This window comes from Colletotrichum karsti (genome assembly GCF_011947395.1).
Source record: "Colletotrichum karsti strain CkLH20 chromosome Unknown Scaffold1, whole genome shotgun sequence".
In the NCBI taxonomy this organism is placed as follows: Eukaryota; Fungi; Ascomycota; class Sordariomycetes; order Glomerellales; family Glomerellaceae; genus Colletotrichum; species Colletotrichum karsti.
In genome coordinates this window covers 1,857,134-1,876,232 of record NW_024065901.1, presented here as the reverse complement: position 1 = coordinate 1,876,232, position 19,099 = coordinate 1,857,134, and the positions used below count along the sequence as shown (strand labels likewise).

The 19,099-nt window shown below is 54.5% G+C and overlaps 4 protein-coding genes across 4 annotated transcripts; 3 read left to right on the top strand and 1 right to left on the bottom strand.

Annotated features, from left to right (window-relative positions):
• Positions 1-489: 489 nt before the first annotated feature.
• Positions 490-3,063, bottom strand: CkaCkLH20_00427 (uncharacterized protein; the record flags this gene model as incomplete). The annotated part of the gene is made up of 2 exons (XM_038883147.1): positions 490-1,908; positions 1,963-3,063. The coding sequence occupies 2 exons, from the start codon at positions 3,061-3,063 to the stop codon at positions 490-492; spliced, it is 2,520 nt and encodes an 839-aa protein (XP_038751852.1).
• A 1,192-nt stretch (positions 3,064-4,255) lies between these two features.
• On the top strand, positions 4,256-5,302 carry CkaCkLH20_00426 (coatomer epsilon subunit; the record flags this gene model as incomplete). The annotated part of the gene is made up of 4 exons (XM_038883146.1): positions 4,256-4,649; positions 4,703-4,845; positions 4,898-5,136; positions 5,194-5,302. 4 exons carry the CDS (start codon positions 4,256-4,258, stop codon positions 5,300-5,302), a joined length of 885 nt encoding a protein of 294 aa, XP_038751851.1.
• Positions 5,303-8,071: 2,769 nt separating this feature from the next.
• On the top strand, positions 8,072-9,090 carry CkaCkLH20_00425 (2, 3-diketo-5-methylthio-1-phosphopentane phosphatase; the record flags this gene model as incomplete). The annotated part of the gene is made up of 2 exons (XM_038883145.1): positions 8,072-8,168; positions 8,222-9,090. The coding sequence occupies 2 exons, from the start codon at positions 8,072-8,074 to the stop codon at positions 9,088-9,090; spliced, it is 966 nt and encodes a 321-aa protein (XP_038751850.1).
• Positions 9,091-10,882: 1,792 nt separating this feature from the next.
• CkaCkLH20_00424 (uncharacterized protein) lies at positions 10,883-11,880 on the top strand (the record flags this gene model as incomplete). Its single annotated transcript, XM_038883144.1, has 2 exons — positions 10,883-11,120; positions 11,177-11,880. The coding sequence occupies 2 exons, from the start codon at positions 10,883-10,885 to the stop codon at positions 11,878-11,880; spliced, it is 942 nt and encodes a 313-aa protein (XP_038751849.1).
• Positions 11,881-19,099: the final 7,219 nt, after the last annotated feature.

Below are 19,099 nucleotides of genomic sequence, written 5' to 3'. Positions count from 1 at the left end.
TGAAGTCGATGCGGCCGACAATGTGGTTGTCGATGGCTTTGGTATAATCAGCAATAGCAGACGAATCGGAGCATCGTCCCGTTGAGCACGACGAAACACATCCATCATTTATCACGTTCGTTGCCTCGCATGTTGGCTGAATTGCGAATTTCTGTCCGTTTTGCTAGGTACACAAACAAGAGTAGAAAATAGAAAGCCCAGTTCGTCATCTTGCCAATCCTTATCCATCCTTTCCCTCACTTCTTACTCAAAGCTACCAAGATAAGAGACAAAAACAAACCCTGATTCCATTCAGAAAATCGGAGACCGTTCCAATCGGTGAGGTATACATGCCCATGTTTCCGTAACCTTTGCGAGTCGGAGAAAGTATTGGTGGTTCGGTCGACAACGACTGACCGTTGCCAGTGCCGTTGGCCGAAGGTAAGAGTAGCGTGTACAGAAGCGAATTCGTAGACGGCATCAGATCCGGATGAGGACGCCGGTTGTTCTCTAGAACCAGTCTGCGTCGTAGCCGGGAGCCGGGCTCTCCGGGGCAGGAGGAGCCGTGGCGGCGCGCTGGAAGCGACGAGGGGCGCGGCGAAGGCTCTGGACCTGGCCGGTGCTGCCTCCTCCAGTGCCGGCGGTGCTGGTGCTGGTGCGGGCGCCAGGGACCGTGGGGGCAGGACGGGTCGGGCAGGGAGGAGCGGCGACGCCGTCGGTGCCGGCTGGGACGGGGTAGCCCGCGGGAGGGGCGGGGTACTCGGACTCGGTCATGCCATAGGCGGCGAGGACTTTACGGCGCTGGTCGTGCGTCAGGGGAACGGGGTCCACGCCGTCGGGGAGAGGGTGGTGGTTGCGCTGAAGGTGAGCGTAGCCGTAGGCGAGGGCCTCCTCGTGGTAGGCCGGGTCGTCCCAAGGCTGCTGCTGAGGGCCGGAGAGGGTGGGCGTGACGGCGCTGCCGGGAGCCTGGTAGAGGTCGTCGTTCTCCTCGGCGAAGAAGTCGTCCAGCTCCTCCCACTTGTCGTCCGTCGTCTTGGGGCGGTGGTTGGAGGCCGGGGTAGGCGGGAAGGCCGGACCGCTGTGGCCGTAGCTACGAGTTCCGGCGAGCGGCTGGGGCTGAGGGAACTGACCGTTGAAGTTGACGGTCTGCGAGACGATCTTGGAGGTGTCGCCGGGCGCAAGGGCGAGGTTGGTGGTCGTTTGGGCGACGGGCTTCTTGTTCTTCACGGGAGAATCCTTGACTAGCTGATCGTAGTCGTCCTGGATGAGGGACTGGTAATCGTCCGCGGTGAAGCTCAGGCGCTCTGGGGCTTTGGCGGACTGGGCAGCCTTTGCGGCCTCTGCGACCTTTGCGGCCTCTGCGGCCTCTGCGGCCTCGGCAGCCTGGGCTCGGCGTACCTGGCGAGCCAGAAGTTCCTGCTCGTAGACGATGTACGGACCGGGCTTGTCCTTGGTTCCGAAGAAGGCGTTGAGTTCAGCGCGGGAGGATAACTTCTTCTTGCCGGCGGGCTGAGCGGAGGTCTGAGCGGAGGGCTCCTTCTCCTGTCGGCTCTGGGGTCTACTGAAGTTGACGACACCAGAAGAACCCTTCGTATCGTTCTTTGAATCATCGGCCGTGAGCTGTTTTGTGCGAGAAGGAATGCGAAGCGGCGCTGGCTTCATAGTGTGGCAAGCAATGGAGCGCGCGGCGTAAGCCTCCTCGTCGAAAGCAGGAGCGGACGCCTTGTTCTTGCCAAAGCCAGGGACGATGTCGGACTTCTTGATATCCGTCGAGATCTGGTCCCGAATAGGCTTCGTATTCTCAAGATGAACGATCTCGTCCTTTGCATGAGCGGCGTTGACGACCTCATGCGCGCGTCGGTTCGCGTCCTCTTTCTCTTTGAGCTTCGCCGCAGCCTTACTAGCCTTGACAGACTCAGTGTCGGAGATCTCAGCATCAGGGACATTGAGGTAAGTTCGAACGCCGCCCTAGAACGCATCGACCTCCTCGGGGTCTCTCTGGATGAAAGCAAAGGACTCTCCATTGGCGCCTGACTGTGCAAGGGGCTTCGAAGCACCCTGGGACGAAGACGAGACAACTACCTCGCGAGACTCATCGAGGGTCATGGTGCCATCATCGTCGTTGATGCTTTTGTCGATAGTGATGTCGGCTCCGTCGTCGTCGCCCTTGTCGCAGACGTTCTCACGCTTAGCGACTTTCTGCGCTTTTTTGTCGGCCTTCTTCTGTGCCTTCTTATCAGCTCGACGCGAAGCTTTGGTGCTGGCGTCGGACGCGGTACTCGAGATAGCACTTTTGGAAGACTGTCCGATTTTGAGGGCCTCAGCGACCGCCTCTTTCTGCAGGCGCTCCTGCTTGGCAGTGGGGTGACGCTCCTCGAACGTCTCGTGCAAATCAACAAGCTTGTTGTGAAGCTCGAGCTTGGCAGCCTTCAACATTGACTTTCCCTCGTCTTGCTCGATGGGAAGAACGTCAACCTTCTCATCGTTGCGCTTGGGAGGGACGTAGTCGTCGAGGCAACGGGCCAATGGCTGGGTTTTGTAGAACTCCTGCATTTTGAGGAGATCCAACTCATCCTCGTCGGCGTTCAAGCTCTTTTGCTGGATAGGCTGAGAAGCCTGACCGACGGCCATGGATGAGACGGTCGTGCTGGTATCGATGGAAGCATCGACCGACTTACCCTTGCCCTTGTCGACGATGGGCGAGGACGGGGTGTGATCACAGTCAGCCATGCTGTCAGCGGCGATTTTCTCGGGGGTCTCGCCGGCGCCCTCAAATTTTGCGACCATAGCCTTGACGGACGAAGCAGCGGAGGCCTGACGGTGACGAGATGTAGGAAGGGGAGGATGAATGCCAGCAATGACGTCTCGTTTGCGATGGATAATGCTCTTGCTCTCGGGAAGAGGAGGGACGGTTTGGTCGGTTCCAGAAGCAGATTCTTCCTTGGAAATATAGCAAGAGGTGTTTCGACCCAGGTTGGCAGAAAAGCTGACGGGAAATCGGCCGACAGGGCGCTTTCGGTCAAGGACACTAGGCTCTGCTCTAGCCTGAGGCTTCTCTGGGCCATCGTCGAGAGGGACAGTCATCGTCGGGGTGATGGAGGGTTCCACTGAGATGAGAGCGTGCTGATTATGCGATGAAAAGGAGTGTACGACACAAATAATAGGAGTGAATGCAACGCGTGATATGAGATGAAAAGGGATGGGCCAGACACCAAGAGGCCAGACAAAAACCAGCAAGAGGTGGTGAAGGAATAGCAAATAGACCTGAGTGAGAAAGGGAAGAAATTAACACACTCAGAAGAGTGATGTGAGAACCTTGGCCTTGTTCTCTGTGAGGTGGTGAAGCTTAGTTTTCTAAAAAGGCAAGAGCAGGAAGGGCAGAGCACCTTCCTTTGGAGGATTTAGAGCCACAATGTGCACTTTGCACCATCACAACCTGAACATTTGATCATTTGCTTGTCAATGATAACACCTTGAAGGAATCTAAAAACCAGAGTAGGTTAAGCATCAAGTTCAGGGTGAAAATGAGAAATTGGTGACCCTGAATGCTCCCGAGACTGCCACATCTCCTCTACAGCCTCATGCTGTCGTAAGTTACCGCGCATAGAACTCCCAGAGAATCAGAGCCATTATGTACTCGGTTTTCCTCACCAGAAGAAATGTATCTAATGAAGATGTATGGCATTTGAGACTTCTGTCCCTGAGGTCGTCTGGGTGGTGTACTACTGGGCTTCTGACTTTCAGCAACCACCCAACCATGCTGCCATAGTCTTTCCAAATGACCGTAATAATGGCATAGTACGAGTGATTAGAGTGACGCAATGGAGTCAGATTCGTTGCCGCAATGGCTGGCCTTCCCTCACCTACTCCCAAAGCGAGCAAATTCGATGGGAGAAAGCTATGACGATGAAGTCGTTCGCACCACATCGTTTTTCTTTAGTACCAGAAATATATGCTATTTCTCCAGTTCATCCAGAAATCTGGGTGTTTCGACGAGAAATTAGAAAAAAAAAAGACGAATGTTTTGTTTGGGAAAAGCGGCGATTTTTCGAAGCTGAAGATGAAGCTCAAATGTTGATTCCGTCCTCGACGACGTCGAAGCGCACGGGCCAAAAAACCACCGACCCACCTTCCCGACCGGCATCCTCCGTGCCTTCTCAGGGTTCCACGTTGCTCAAAGTCCCCCACATCAGTGAGTGACCTGCCTAGGGGAACAGATCACAGCTGGCATTTGGCATTCGACATCAACGACGAACAACTCAATCAAACCGCCAAAATGGACCCCTACTCTGCTGAAGGCGAATTGATCAACATCCACAACCACTTCCATCAGGGCCAGTACCAGGACGTCATCGACTACGATACTTCTGCCCTGTCCCCCGAGAATGAGCTTCCCGCCCGAGTTCTTGTCCTCCGCTCCCGCGTCGCCCTAGGCCAATCCGAAGATGTCCTCGCCGACGTGCAGGGAGAGAAGGAACCCGAATTAGTCGCCATTGGCGCCCTGGCTGAGAGTGCGCTTGGAAAGACGGATTCTGCGGTCAAGACCATCGAGAAGCTCGCCGCGTCCGAGGGAGAGAATGTCACGGTCCAGATCGTTGGAGGCACCGTCCTGCAGGCTGCAGGAAAGTCAGAGGAAGCGCTTGCGCTGTTGTCGCAACACCAGGGCAGTCGTAAGTAATGCATGTGCAGCCTGGTCTAGCAATCGCTAACATACCCTGTGCAGTTGACGCCGTTGCCTTGATCGTCCAAATTCATCTCCAGCAGAACCGAAACGACCTCGCCCTCAAGGAGGTCACTGCCGCCAGGAGGTGGGCGCAGGACAGTTTGCTGGTCAACTTGGCCGAGTCGTGGGTTGGTCTGAGACAGGTTCGATATACATGGTCCTTCGACGAAGAGACAAGATACTAAGGCGATACAGGGCGGAGACAAGTACCAGCAGGCTTTCTACGTATTCGAGGAGCTTGCGCAGGCGCCGGCAACCTCGTCGATTGCGACGCTCGTTTCCCAAGCTGTTGCAGAGCTGCACCTTGGACGCACAGAGGAGGCTCAGGCTGCTCTGGACCAGGCACTTTCGAAGAACTCAAACTACGCCGAGGCTATTGCCAACCTGCTAGTGTTGACGGTGATCTCGGGCAAGGACCCCAAGGAATTCGCGGAGTAAGTTCCGGACCCCTTGGCAAGGAAAGGAGAAAATAACTGACCACATGGATACAGCAAGCTTAAGGCGGCGGACCCCAAGCACCAGTACCTGGTGGATTTGGAGGAGAAGAGCGCGCTGTTCGACAAGGCGGCCACCAAGTACAGCGCCAAGGTGTCGGCATAGGTGGCGATTTGATGTGCTGCTGACTAGGCATAATGTTAGGCGTACGGTTTAGAGGAACTGAAATGGATACAACGGCTCGGAAAAGCGAAACGAGACCACCCGAATTACTACTTTCCGCTTGAAGATACCCAATGCCGTTCTCCTCTGTGTTCCAGAACTCGCGTCTTCTCGATGCGCGCCACCCGAACCCCGAACCAGTGATCAGCGGGCCTCGAAGGGTCTAATGCTTTGTTGGTCTGGTCTGGCCACCTGTTGGCTTCGGAGCGCGCTACGGGGATAACTGTGTGGCCGGCTTGGGATGGCCGGTGGACTGAGGTCGCCTCCGAAGTGACGGCCCGGTTGTTTTCGTAGCCCGATGATTGACAACATGGCCTTCCAGTTTCTCACTAGCACTGAGCGCTCTTTACATGGTTCTGCTCCGCCCGAGTCAGGGCTCTTGACGGCAGGTACAAATCGCCAAAGGTTTGGCTCGGGCTTACCCGCATTGCTCTCGGACTGTCCTTTGGTTTCTTTGCGGAGAGAATTTTCCGGTGGGGTATACGAGCGACAAAGGGCAATCCGATGTTGCCACTATCTTTTGCATCCTGCGAGACAATATCCCATCTGGCTGGTTGAACCGGTGGGCCCAGGCGGGGAGGCGTCGAGAAACACTCATTAGGGTCTCCTATCGATGCTGGGGGTTCGCGGGGTTCAGAAAACTCGATATCGGTGAACGGCATGTTGCAGGCCAGTTTACTGAATGACGTGTTTTAACAGCCCTCATAATCCCGCATGCACATGTAAAATTGCTCTCGGGGTTTGAAGGAGCCTCCATCGTCATCATCCATGGCGAGTGAACAATATGGAAAAGGTCTCGGCGGACAATGCAAGACGGCTGGCGAGGGGTTCGATGCAGGTCAAGGTAACGACGGAGACTCCTCACGACGATGGTGTCTGAATGGCCCAGTCACCTTGACACGACAGGGACGCCGTTTGTTCACCGCCATGGCGGCACAGATCCCTCCATAATCAGTCATCATGCAGAGTTGCAGTGGCAGGGGAGGGAGAGAAAAGCGTAGCGAAATCTATCGACGAGGGCCGTAGGACAGACGACTAAGCGCGGTTTACCTGCAGATGGGATGGGTTTGAAAGAGGCTCTCCCATTTGCTACAGCATCCCCGACCTCGCTTGTTTCGATCTGGGCCTCAAGCCTCCTTCACAATGCATATGCATGACTCCACGGACTCGGTCTAGATAAGCTGGAGTGCAGAAACAACGACACTGACTTGACAACACAGCCCAACCATCGCTGTACTACTGCGTACGGCGGAGTAACCTTCCTAACAAATCCTGGTGATTTGCAGGTCAAATGCAAGTAGGAGCAGACATGGAGATTGAGAAAGCCCCACCGAGAACGGAATGACATCATGGCTTTGAATTCGCGATCCCCCGCTCGCCAACCAAATGCCATATGCTCTAGAAACGCCTTTCCCATTTTAGGAAGATTCGGTAGGGTTGTTACAAGCATTACGGACGCCCAGCCGCCGACAGACCACGCTAGGTACGTGCAACATCAATATTCACCAGTTAACTTTTTTTTTTTAATTCCCTGACATTTTCAGTTGCTTTCTTGCTTACCTAAGTCTATTCAAGTGAGGGGCTGGAAACTCCGCCGGTAGCATCGTTGTCGTCAGGCCCATGTCTACCGTCCAGCTCGGGTTGGATGCGGCCAGGGCTTGGCTGTTCCTCCGGGGCTGGAATGTTCTCTAAACTCGATATCCAGAACGGATGTATCACGTCGCCTCCCGATTCCCTGTGGACGAACGGAGGAGCCGCTGTCCGAAGTATCGGATTCTGCCCAGCTATCGGCTGTTCCTAGTTCCCCCCCGAATCGGAAACAGTTTGTGTCTTTCCACATGTCTCTGATGCTTATCTGTTAGGACGTCGAATAGGTACGTTCCTGTTCTGGGCATATCGGAGGAACCTCCTGGCGATCAGTAGCGGCTCTGCGATAGTCAAAGAAGAGGGAGGGCAGGAGGCTCTTGTCCGAGTGGCAGAACACGGGCTGATTTGTCATAGAGACTGCCGGCTGCTTCCCGCCACGGTGGGAGCGTGGCCACCCTCCCATTCATGACTGGCGAAGGAGTCGCTCAGCCATCCCGGTCACCTATCATGGCGCTAGAGATCCCGATTCGGCATGGGTTGGAAAAATCGAAGGAAAAAACTCGAGGAGAGCCAGATGCGACTACGGGCCCTGTGAGAAGCCGTCATCGAAGTAGCATGCACAGTCTGCGGTACGCCCGTTGCGCCGCCGTCCCAGTCGGCGTGTAGCCGCTTGCCATCTCACCTAAGCATCCCCCGGAAGCGGCGTTGTTCAACGAGCGGAGTCGTCCACCTTGGGCTTGGCCTTGGTTCGGGTTCCTCATTGTCGTTGTCCTCATGCAGCATGGCGCGCCGTGACGTGCTCTCCCCCGTGTTCTTCGGGGGGATCGGTGGGAGCTACTCTTAGGCCGTCATCGTGAGAGACGGGCTGTGCGCGCCTTTTTTTCGCCGCTACCGCTCGCGGGTCGGTCGAGAGTTCGGCGAACATCGTGTGGCATTGACTCCTATAAAGCCGGATGGGTTCCCGTTGAAACCTGTTCGTGACAACTCTAATCGTCAGCACTCAAGCTTTGGACACAAAAGCCTTGGACATCAAGCCCATACATATAAACTGTTCAGTGAAGAACTCGATCACTCACATACACTGCCCAACTTCAGTAACTGCAATCACTTCCAACAACCGCCAAAATGCCTATCGCCATCACTCCTCCTGAGACCAAGGCCAACCCCATGAGCCTGGCCGCTGTCTACGAGAACAAGAAGCGCAAGATCATCTGCTTCTCAGGTAAGAGGAACAAGTTTTTTTGACGCAGGTTCTTGACACTTACACTGGTCCAGATTTCGATGGAACCATCTTCATGCAGGACACCGGCCACATCCTCTTCGATAACCACGGCTGCGGCTCCAAGAAGCGCGAGATCCTGGACGAGCAGATCAAGACCGGCGAGCGGTCTTTCCGCGAGGTCTCCGAGGAGATGTGGGGTTCTCTCAACGTCCCCTTCGACGACGGCTTCGAGGTTATGGAAAAGACCCTGGAGATCGACCCTGACTTCCACGACTTCCACAAGTTCTGCATCGCCAACTCAATCCCCTTCAACGTCATCTCCGCCGGTCTCAAGCCCATATTGAGGAGAGTTCTCGACACCTTCTTGGGCGAGGAGGAGTCTTCTCACATTGACATCGTCGCCAACGATGCCGAGATCACGGATGACGGAACCGCATGGAAGCCTGTCTGGCTCCACGACAACGAGCTCGGCCACGACAAGGCCCTCTCCATGGGTGTGGCTCGCACGCAGGCCGAGATGGAGTGCGAGGACGGCAGCATCCCTCTTATCGTCTTCATCGGCGACGGCGTTTCGGATCTTCCTGCCGCCCGCCAAGCCGACGTCCTGTTCGCTCGCAGGGGTCTGAGATTGGAGGAGTACTGCGTCGAGAACAAGATCTCGTACATCCCCTTCGACACCTTCGCCGACATCCAGAAGAAGATTGAGGAGATCAGGGAGGAGGACGACAAGAAGACCGGCGGCAAGGGTATGCCCGCCGCCTTCAACCCCCGCGCCAACATGTGGCGCCGCATGTCGAGCAAGACCGCCGTTCCTCGCATGGTCGCCATGTCGCCTCAGGAGGAGAAGATGTTCCTGTGGCCCGATATGTTCACTGTTGTTTCTCCTGTCGAGAAGGCCAGGGTCGCGCCCGTTCTGGCTTGATCTTGGCTAGTCCTTTGGGTTTCATTTGGGCGTTCTTGTAAGGGACAGAGTGCATAGCGAGCGGTTAGAATGGGATTTTGAATTGGCGTCTACTGGGCAAGGTTTTACAGAAGACTGTTACACAGATACAGCTTAAAGGGAAAAGACAATAAAGAGATATCGTTTGGTAGTTACCTGATTATCTTGACTCGTAATGGTGCATGCACTCGATGAATATGCCATAACTCGTCTTAATGACTATACTCATACACCTCCACGGCCTTGAGACTACTTCTTGCTACCTCTAGTGTACGCCTATCCCTGCTACTATTAGCTCTAGTGCTACTATTATTATCCGTTCTTACTCCCTAAGTATTCGACCAGGAATAATAACCGTAGAGTAGTGTACAGTTTTACAAACCGAGATCACTCGGATGAGTTGGGATGTACGTATGGACCAGAAAGGATAATGGTCTGTTATGGGTATCTCATCGTGAACCTGTCCCGGGAATCGCTGGATTGCCTGCTTTCACTAGCCTCCCCTTCGCTCGAGTACCGAAGCATGGAGAGGAGATGCAGTTGGATCAGGAGGAAGTAGAGAAAATCTTGAAAAATGCCGCCCTTCCGTCTTGGTACGTCAATGAAGCTCTACAGGTTGGGATCTCGCGGATGGGTCGGGATCGCGCGTCTGTATGGATACAGAAGCAGAAAGACTCTAACCCTTCCGTCGAGCTTCAGACTTCGACTTTCGTATTCAGGCAGGCCAAGATTCGGCTGTCCTCACTCAAATTACAATTGAAAGCCCGGGTACATCGCCCGTCGGGTACACCACGCACACATGCAGCGGCTCCCGCACTATGTGTACCCCTTTGTTTCAGCTCGCAGTCGCCAGCAAACAAAATCTTTTCTGCCTATCGTGAGAACCACTTCTGCCCATATGTGGGCGGTTAACTATCCAAAACCAGTCAACCTCGCTCTCGGGATCGAGAATTTTGTGGGAAGGGTCAATGCGAGTACGAACGGTTCGTCCTAGGAAGCAATATCGTGCCGCTATTCGAACAATCAAAACCAGCCTTACACCCATTTTGGACGACAATGCAGCCCCCATCGACGTTTCAGGGGGATATAAAGGATCATGTGGGATGAGATGTAGGTATGTAGATGGATCGGGGGCAGAAAAACTTCTTGGGATCTACGGAGTCCTCCGACCCAAGATCGAATATCCCCGAACAGTTTTCCTGAAGTGGATGTTGTTTCCCTGCTTACCGCATTGGCGCCGACCACATCGGGACGTCACCGACCTGCGCTTATGGGGATTTGGCAGCCCATCACCGAGCGGTTCTCGAGCCGCCACGGCCGCCACGACCGCCAGGAGGCTCTGTCAAATCTAAAGGCGACGGGGGCGCATCCGATGTTGATTAAAACGTGGGGATTGACGGCGGTTAGCAAGATATGCTTCAAACGTCGCCAAGACTAAATGGTGGCCCTGTCCACGTCCCCCTTTCTCGATCGGGGAACGAACGCCCCAAGCCCACCTGTCAAGACAGGGATGTGAGATCGAGAGAAGAATCAACCTACAACGAGATCCCAAAGTCAGATAGAGTCTCACTTAAAAGCTGTGATGGGCGTTCGTCTCTTCTTGCCATTCTGGTCTGGTTTGTTAACTTTCATTCATCCCATTCCCCTTCTGACTTTGTTGCCTACTTCCGCTGGAAAGGAACGTAGATTTTCCTCTTCCTCCCTTCGCGGTCTTCACCTTCGTTTCTTGAACAACCAAACCGTCATTCGTTGAACAAATCCCCCCAAGTCAAAGATGTATCACTCATCAACTCTTCTCCTGGCCTCCGCCGGCCTGGCGAGCGCCTTCACCAACACCAAGGTCGACTTCTTCATGCGCAAGAACATTGACCCCATCGTCATCCCCGGCGAGTACAAGAGCCACATGCACAGCTTCTTCGGCAGCGACGCCGTCAACGTCAACCTGAGCACCACGGCCGACCTGCAGAAGGGCTGCGCCACCGCCCAGAACCCCAACGACTTGTCCGTTTACTGTAAGTCTTTGGAGTGGCTGCTTTCGCCATGAGCTCGAGAGACTGACAATTCGAAGGGATCCCGACTCTCTACCACGTCGAGGGCGACAAGCGCACCCCCATCGAGCCCGTCGCCTTCACGGCCTACTACAACTTTGACAAGGACCCGGCCGAGGTCGCCATCCCGCCCAACTTCAACGTCGTCGCCGGCAACGCCCAGGCCAAGACCGAGGCCGACCTGATCGAGGGCTCCGACATCGCCTGGCTCTGCCAGAACCAGGACTTCGACGCCGGCGGCAAGACCAACTCCCAGTTCCCGCAGAAGACGTGCTCGACCTCGCTCCAGTCCGTCCTCTGGTTCCCCGACTGCGTCGACACCACGACCCTCAAGTCCGCGTACTCCAGCAAGGGCGCCTGCGCGAACGGCATGAAGCGCATGCCCCAGCTGCGCTTCAGCATCCGCTACGACACCAAGAAGGCCATCCCCAACGGCTGGGACGGCGAGCCGCCCATCGAGCTCGCCTGCGGCCCCTCCCACTGCTTCCACGGCGACTTCATCAACGGGTGGCTCGAGGAGGCCGCCGAGACCATGGTCACCGCGCTCACCTCCAAGAGGAAGTGGCAGGCCGTCGACGGACCCAACGGCAAGGCCAAGGCCGGTTCCAAGTGCAAGGACAAGGCCACCGACGCGGACCCCGAGAACGGCACCAGCGACTACGCCGAGAGCGTCAAGCTGATGGCCAAGCGCCGCGTGGACATGAAGAAGAGAATTGCCGCTTAGAATGAAGCGGTGTAAGTGGGGGTCGGTGACGGATGGACCCCATGAATGGTGATGAAAGAGAGGTGATGGAATGAACGTTTTTGAAGACGGTTCTTGTACAAAGTTTTAGACCTGTTGTCAGTATTTAACCCGTGTTGATCACACCACTACCGTTGTCCAGACTTGATGTGATATGTTCTTGCATCTGTTTTTATGGGTGGACAAGAGAGCAATTCAAAGCATGCGTAAGAGCGACTATGCAAACCCGTCAGTCACTTTGGTACATATGCGTATAAAGTGCAGTGTGGGCTTACCAGTGTTCTCCGGATGAGATGGTCATTAATAATCAGACAACCTGGCTGCCGTTCTGGCCGGGCCTGATCCAGGCTCCTTTGGCGATCGTATGGCAACGCAAACACGCGCCGTGCCTGACAACCTACTGCCACAGATGGCAATGCTTGTATATCGAATACATCGTACTCTACTGCAACGTACTCGGAGGTCAAAGGCACTTCAAGGTCTATGCCGCAAGAGACATCCCTGTTTCACAGTACATTGCAGCCAGAAGGCATCAGTGGCTTCGCCATGAGCGGTAGATATCGAATACAATGCTTCTGGTCCATGGTCCTCAGCCTGCGTTCTGGGAGTGCACTGAACAAACCCACTCGAGGCAAAATAGGGACCGCCATTCTTGAACACATAGCAAGGCGATAAAACCATGACGGATCAAGGACGAAAATGGAGATGGAGCCTTGACTGATGTAGTAGACTGTATCAACAGAATCGCGATCGATGTCATCCGGTGGAATGGACGATCGTAAGTTGCCAGGCTCTGCGTCGAGCCGATTTTAAGTCTCACGATCGCTGCCGACTTGGCTTCGATCCGATGTTCCATTGATATCGTACTATTGCTCGATGATACCGACTGACGTAGCAAGCTTCTCTGACTGACGATTAGCAGTAGCCATTCGTCTGGGAATTGATACAGACTGACAAGTCGAGTCACGCAACCAAGGTCCAACGCTCTCGAATGACCGGTTTTTCCCGTACTCGACCGATCAATTGCCCATATTGTGAGATAAAAATGTTGAACACAAGGAGAGATTGCGGTCCTGAGCTACACCTGAACGAGGGTTTGGACGCAAATGAAGATGTGACCAGCACCAATATACAAGTTGATTGGAGTTGGAGAATGGGATAATGAGAGCTCATCCCCTGGTTGATAGATACCCAGACTGCCAGTTCATGTTAAGCTGCCCACTTCATACTGCCCGCTGGAGTCGAGCAAATGAATTGCCTACAAGAGGCTTGATTGCCCATTCTGATGACGTTGTCCACAAGTCTTTCTTGACATTGGATGATAGTAAAGCATGCCTCATTCGTGCAGAAAGGCAAAGAAGCCAAGAAAAAAATTGAGACGGCAGTTGAACTAAGTCCCATCTCAAGTCAATCAATACTTGATAATTTGGAGACCAGTTGAAGTCAGTTATCAAAGTTCAATGATGACCTCCAACTCTATGCCGAGTCCTTCTTTTGACATACCGGCATATGACGATGTCATCTCGACAATGGTGGTTCCCGTGATTCCGCTTGGAGTTACATGGCGCGGGTTTTCGATAACAACGGGATATGTTGTCACAACCTCAACAGCACCGCGGGTTTCATACTATCAAGTGCGGGGGTGAAGGATCTTGAGCCACGGTAGGCGTCTTGTGCATCGCAGCTCAACGTTGCCACCCGCCTTGGTATCAAAGGTTTTGCCGCCAGCCGCAGGTCTTTTTCATCCCATGCCGGCGCGGCCGCTGTCCGTATGGTCGGAAGAACACTTGTTTACAAGCCGCGACGGTCTAGTCTCTGAAAGAGAAAGACTCGTCTGATGTTGAGGCGCTTCCTCCCGAGAGTAAAACGTCCCGAGATTCCGCGAGACGTCACAGTCCGTAGTTCTGCTTCGAAGTTGAAGTCGAAATGTAGCGCAGCATACATATGAACGACTAGCGTAACGCCATAAAACAGGGCAAAGCGTTGTGCTTGGGGCGGCCACCCTTGGCTCACACCAAACGCAGTCGCTAGTAAACATCAGCATACATCGGACGGGTAATTAGAAGAGAAGCCAATGCAGATAGTTCGGAGTCGGGGTGTTCGGGAGCGTCCATGGCTCCACGCGGCGGATATCCGGCCGAACCTTGGAAGCTTGGCCCTTGCCCGTCGCAGCTGTGTGGCCTCGAAAAGTCGTGTGTGCCTCGAGTTGTTGGTGATGTCCTGCGTCATAAATGGAGCCCTCGTGCTAAACCAGGAACAGCCACCGAGAGTCCAAGACGGGTTTAAGGATTCACTGGGTCCTTCCGCCGCTGTCTGGCGAGCGATGGTGGATGAGATTCGACACTGGCGATGGATGGTTACGTTGACTGAGGGACTTGAGTCGGGATTGGGAGTGAGAGAGATGGGGCCTCTCTTTGCTTTGCCGGAGGCCTCGTGGAATGCTTGGCTTGATGAGCTTGGGTCTCCAATTGTCTGGAAATGGCTGGCAATTCGGGCGATACCAAGGAGTGAGTGGAGGCGACGAATGTGGCTGTTGAATATCTGGGAGCCTGGCTGGAAGAGGTCATCCTGACGGTGTCGAGGTGAGTTGGCGAGTGGCGCTGCAGAATCCAAGGGCGATCGTCTGTGGTTTGTTTCATTTCAATGCCCATCGGCATCAGCACCAGCCCGGCCGCCTTGTTGCCTTGGTTTGGCTGGATCCATTTGAATTGGATTGATTTCGGCTGAGTTAGAGTGATTGTCGGACGAATTGGTGGAGGTATCAAATGGATGGTCAGCGAGGTACAAGAGCAATAATCCAAGATGATGGTTGAGCAAAGCCAAAAGGGATGGCATTCAGGTATCGAAAAACCTTAGGTAAGGTGGGCGGCACCTTCAGGGCGAAGCTTGGATCGTCGGGGCGTCAAGGGCGGCCCGTGCCCCAGCTCCAGCTCGTCTGCGGCTTGGGTTACCACTGAGCCTGGAAGTTTTAGCGCATCGCAATTTTTAGTGCACTAATCAACCGCTGAGTCGCACCTAGCAATATAAGGCTCAGGAGACGCCTGCGGTACGTACCCAAGGTACTTGCTACCTAAGGTCCAGTTGGACAGGTATTCGGAGTTAATAAGCGCCGATGCGATTACCTCAGTTTTTCCCCCGTGCAATACGAAGTGGTGGTCATCCCCGCGCCCCTCAGCTTGATCGATACATCGAATTCCTGGCCAGGGACGGATATTCCTCCTGGCTGACTGCAACGCCACGTTGTTCGCTGTTCCTGGTTTGACTCTGGCTACACACGAACCTTGGACGACAAACGAGGGAGCAGCACCACTAACGAACAGCGGCTGGCAGAGCCGGGCAAGGATGGAGGGTGTTTTGATGACGAGGCCCACGCGTGCCAAGATGGAAGCGGTTGGCAGCTACTGGCCTCGCACTCGACCTCGACTGGTTTTGACTGGTTCTTGACGTGCCTGAGGGTGAGGTGAGGTTCAGATGGCACGAGCCGCGTCTCTCGGCCCTCGCTGAGCAGATCGACCAAGACTCTTGGGCGAAGGCTTGGAACCACCTGCGAATGCTTGGCGAGGGGGGGAAGCTTGGGAGCCTCAGATGCGTCGCATCGCAATTCGCAAACCCAACAACGCGGGCGCCCTGCTTGCCTGCCCTGATGGAGGGAGGGAGGGAGCCATCCGCCTGTTTGTCCCGACTCCTCCAGAGCTCCAGGGCCGCGGCTTCCTTGCCCAGTGTTACGGATAGGGCAGAGGCGGATGCACGGCAAGCAGATGGGGAAATCGTCCGTGGGATGAATATGTTGTGCGGTGCTGCAGGTGCAGTTGCAGCCGACGAGGGGCATCGCCGGGGGACTGGATTCGTGGAGATGGAGATGGAGGGGAGAAGAGGGGGGATCAATCTGCGCCAAACCTTTCTCGCCCGAGAGGCTAACGCTCTTCGTTGGCACTGGTTGGGACACGATCAAGAAAGTCCGAACCGAAGGAAGCGGGACTTTTGGCGAGGTGGCCGCCACGGAGACATATACGATGAAGTTGGATTTATCCAGGCTGACAGCTGTCTAACTTCCAGCCGGTTCGAGGGAATGGAAGGGGTGAAGAGCGGGAAAACAAGAACTCAAAATCGAGTGATTTGGATCATACCTGCACGCTTTGAATCATAAGACGCAAGGGATAATCGGGTGACAGTCGTCGACGGGGGCGGCAACGCGGGAACTCAGGGGATGAAAGGCATTGATTCTTCGAGGGCAACCTGGAGCCGGGCCTTCATCCATGTGAGAACAGCAGGTCAAGATGAGGGGAGATGGACTCTCGACAAGGTCTGTGACAATTGGACATGGGCTGTGACCTGGTCTCCGGTCTCTCGCGCCTGAAGACGTGTGGATCAAGAATCGTAGGACCCCATCGAGATTCGGGCGGTATTGACGCGGGATTTTGGGAGGTCGGACGTAGTTGAACTTTCAAGAGTTTCCAGACTAGTTCGGATACTGGGTGAGGTGTTTCTTCGTTGGGGCACCGGGCCGACTAACTCGACTAAGGAGGTCTCTTGAGCTGCGCGATAACACGTCCCAGAATTGAACCACCAATATGGAGGTCAGCCAACCGAGGGAACGAGCACGCGACCGAGAGGCGGGACAGCCGCGGGTGCAGGGAAGGGAAGGGTAACGAACATGAGGGAAAAGGAAAAGGGCAGAAGGAAAAGCGAAGGAAGGGGAATGGAAGCACAAGACGGGGCATGTCGGGGGCTGACGATGGGGGCGGACAGGGAGCAGCATCTAATTAAAGGACACGGTTTACTACGCAGTAACTGTCTAATAGGACGGACAAATAAGCAGCCGGTTGATGGTCATGCCGGACGGGACAGAGAGTGAGTAAGTTGAGTTGAGGCACCAACACTTTGAACGGATATGGCAGCAAGTAGAACTCTCAGTCAAGCAAACTTCGAAAGACAGAGGTAGAAATGGCGGTGGGAGATGCAATGCAACTGAGAAACAAAACACACAACAAATCCAAAACAGCTTGCGGCCAACTCTGCATCCGCAGCTGCATCTGCACGACTACATCGCGCAGTACATCTTGGGGGCCAGGCAGTGAGTGAGGTGGATGTGGATGTGGATGTGGATGAGGACGTACTGGGTACGGGCCCTGTCATCAATCATCAAAATCCGCGTAAAGACATCCAGTGTTAGTGAGGTTATTAGTGCAAATGCAAAATGCAGACGGATAGGAGGAAGGGCAGACATATGTTCCGTCTTCTTGGGCGGCATAACTGAGACAAGTACCTCCGTCTCCAAACGCGTTTGACATGTACAAGCGCAAAGGCCTCAGAAGAAGTACATTAAACATGGCAATCTCACTCTCCGTTCGAGCCAAACCAAACTGCCAAAATAGTTTGCAATGGAAAATCCAAGGGAGGGATGGAGGGATAGGGAAAGGAATAAAAAGGAAAGTGACGAGAGAACAGATCAACGTCAGCTGCTTCTGTCGGTCAGGCTCTCTCGTGTCATCTCTTTTCTTCCTTTCTTCTTTGAACTTGTTATTTGGTTGATAATCACTACCGTTCTTCAAGACAAAAACAGAGAGGCATCAAGAAGTATCTGGTGTCTGGTATTAGTACTACGCTCTCTCTCCCTGGTTGTCCCTTCCACCCACGGTTTCTGGTTTCTGTTTCCAGCCGTTTCCAGCTTCTCTCGGGCTTCAGCTTCAGCTTCAGCTCCAGCTGGCTTCCCTGCTCCCGTAACTCCCAAACCAGGTGAATCCACCGCACGGCACCACTCCCCAGACAGTGCACCACTCTCGTCCATCGACAATTTGGTGGGAGACGGGGACGGGGAGACGGAGAGACGGACAGTGGCCACTATTATTGCTGGGGATTGCAATCCGAAGCACCCGCGCGCAACCGCGACACTAACGGCCACCCGACCGGCAGACCATACGCATCTGGGACGAATACAGACACAACCCGAATGCGCGAGACAGGACGACACGACGCGGTACCTCGGCTCGCTGCGATAACCCCAGCAAACATCAAGTACCTTTTGTTGTCAGAATACCCGCGGTGGCTTCAACCCACGCATCAGATACGCCCATCCCAATACTCCTAGCTATCTATTGTAAGGTACTCGACCTTGTCAGATAGACGGATACCATTTCACCTGCGGGAATCTTCAATTGCTTGCTGTGTGCCGGGTTGAGGCGGTCTGCGACACTGAACGACGTGCCGTCTCTTATCCCGTCCATTCCTCATTCCTCACCAGCTCCATCCTCAGTCCCAGCCCCAGGCCTACTTCCTCTCTCTTTCCCGACCTTCAAGTTTGCCTGGAGGCGCCTTACGCATCTTTCCCCTGCGTTTTGTTTCTTGTTCTCGCATTATTTGCTTGGGCTACTCCTTCATTCCAACTGCGCATGGCGTTGGTGCCAGCTTGACGTGCATCCAAGCCACCCGACATAATTAATCCGTACACCATACACCTATTCACCTCCTGTTCTCGACCCTCGACCCTCGACCCTCTTATTACTCGGACATCACCTCTGGGGGTTTTGGAGCTCTGCCACCACTCCTGTTCCTTCGATTCCTCCCCTTTTTCTTTCTGTGGGATATCTCTTCGACCGTTTGGAACACGGCTTCTGCTCTCCACCTTTCCAGAGACGTCGACGATCCAGCTTTCGATATCAATCATCCTTTCGCGGACCTGTTACCTCAACCGACTCGAAGTAATCCGGGCGAGACCTAGACGACCCTCGGGCCTCCCAGACGTCTGACATCCATTCTTGCGACCGTCTCGTGTTACGTTGGCCTTTCTCCGTCAATTCGTCGAAGATAGCTACAAAACACCAAACTCTAACCACGGCGTACACACCATTGCGGTGGACGAGGAGGACAAGTTGAGGCAGACGGAGAAAGCTACCATCGCATCCATATATCCTGATCAGCACCCAACAATCATCGAGTACTACGGGGACCCTGTCTTGCAGCTAAGGTAGCTAGCAAGCCGCAGCATCTGCATCCCTCGCCTCACCAGCTCCAGCGCGCGCGCCTGTCTGCTAGTGTTTGCCGCCCGCTACCACACCGCACCATACCAACGGCTGCGACATCAGCATCAGCATCACCGCATACGACTACATATCTGCCTTGCCTACCTATGTTGAAAGGAGGTGCTCAATCGGGCAAACAGAGCAGCAGCAGCAAGGCCCTTGTCGGAGAAACGGCCAGCTGG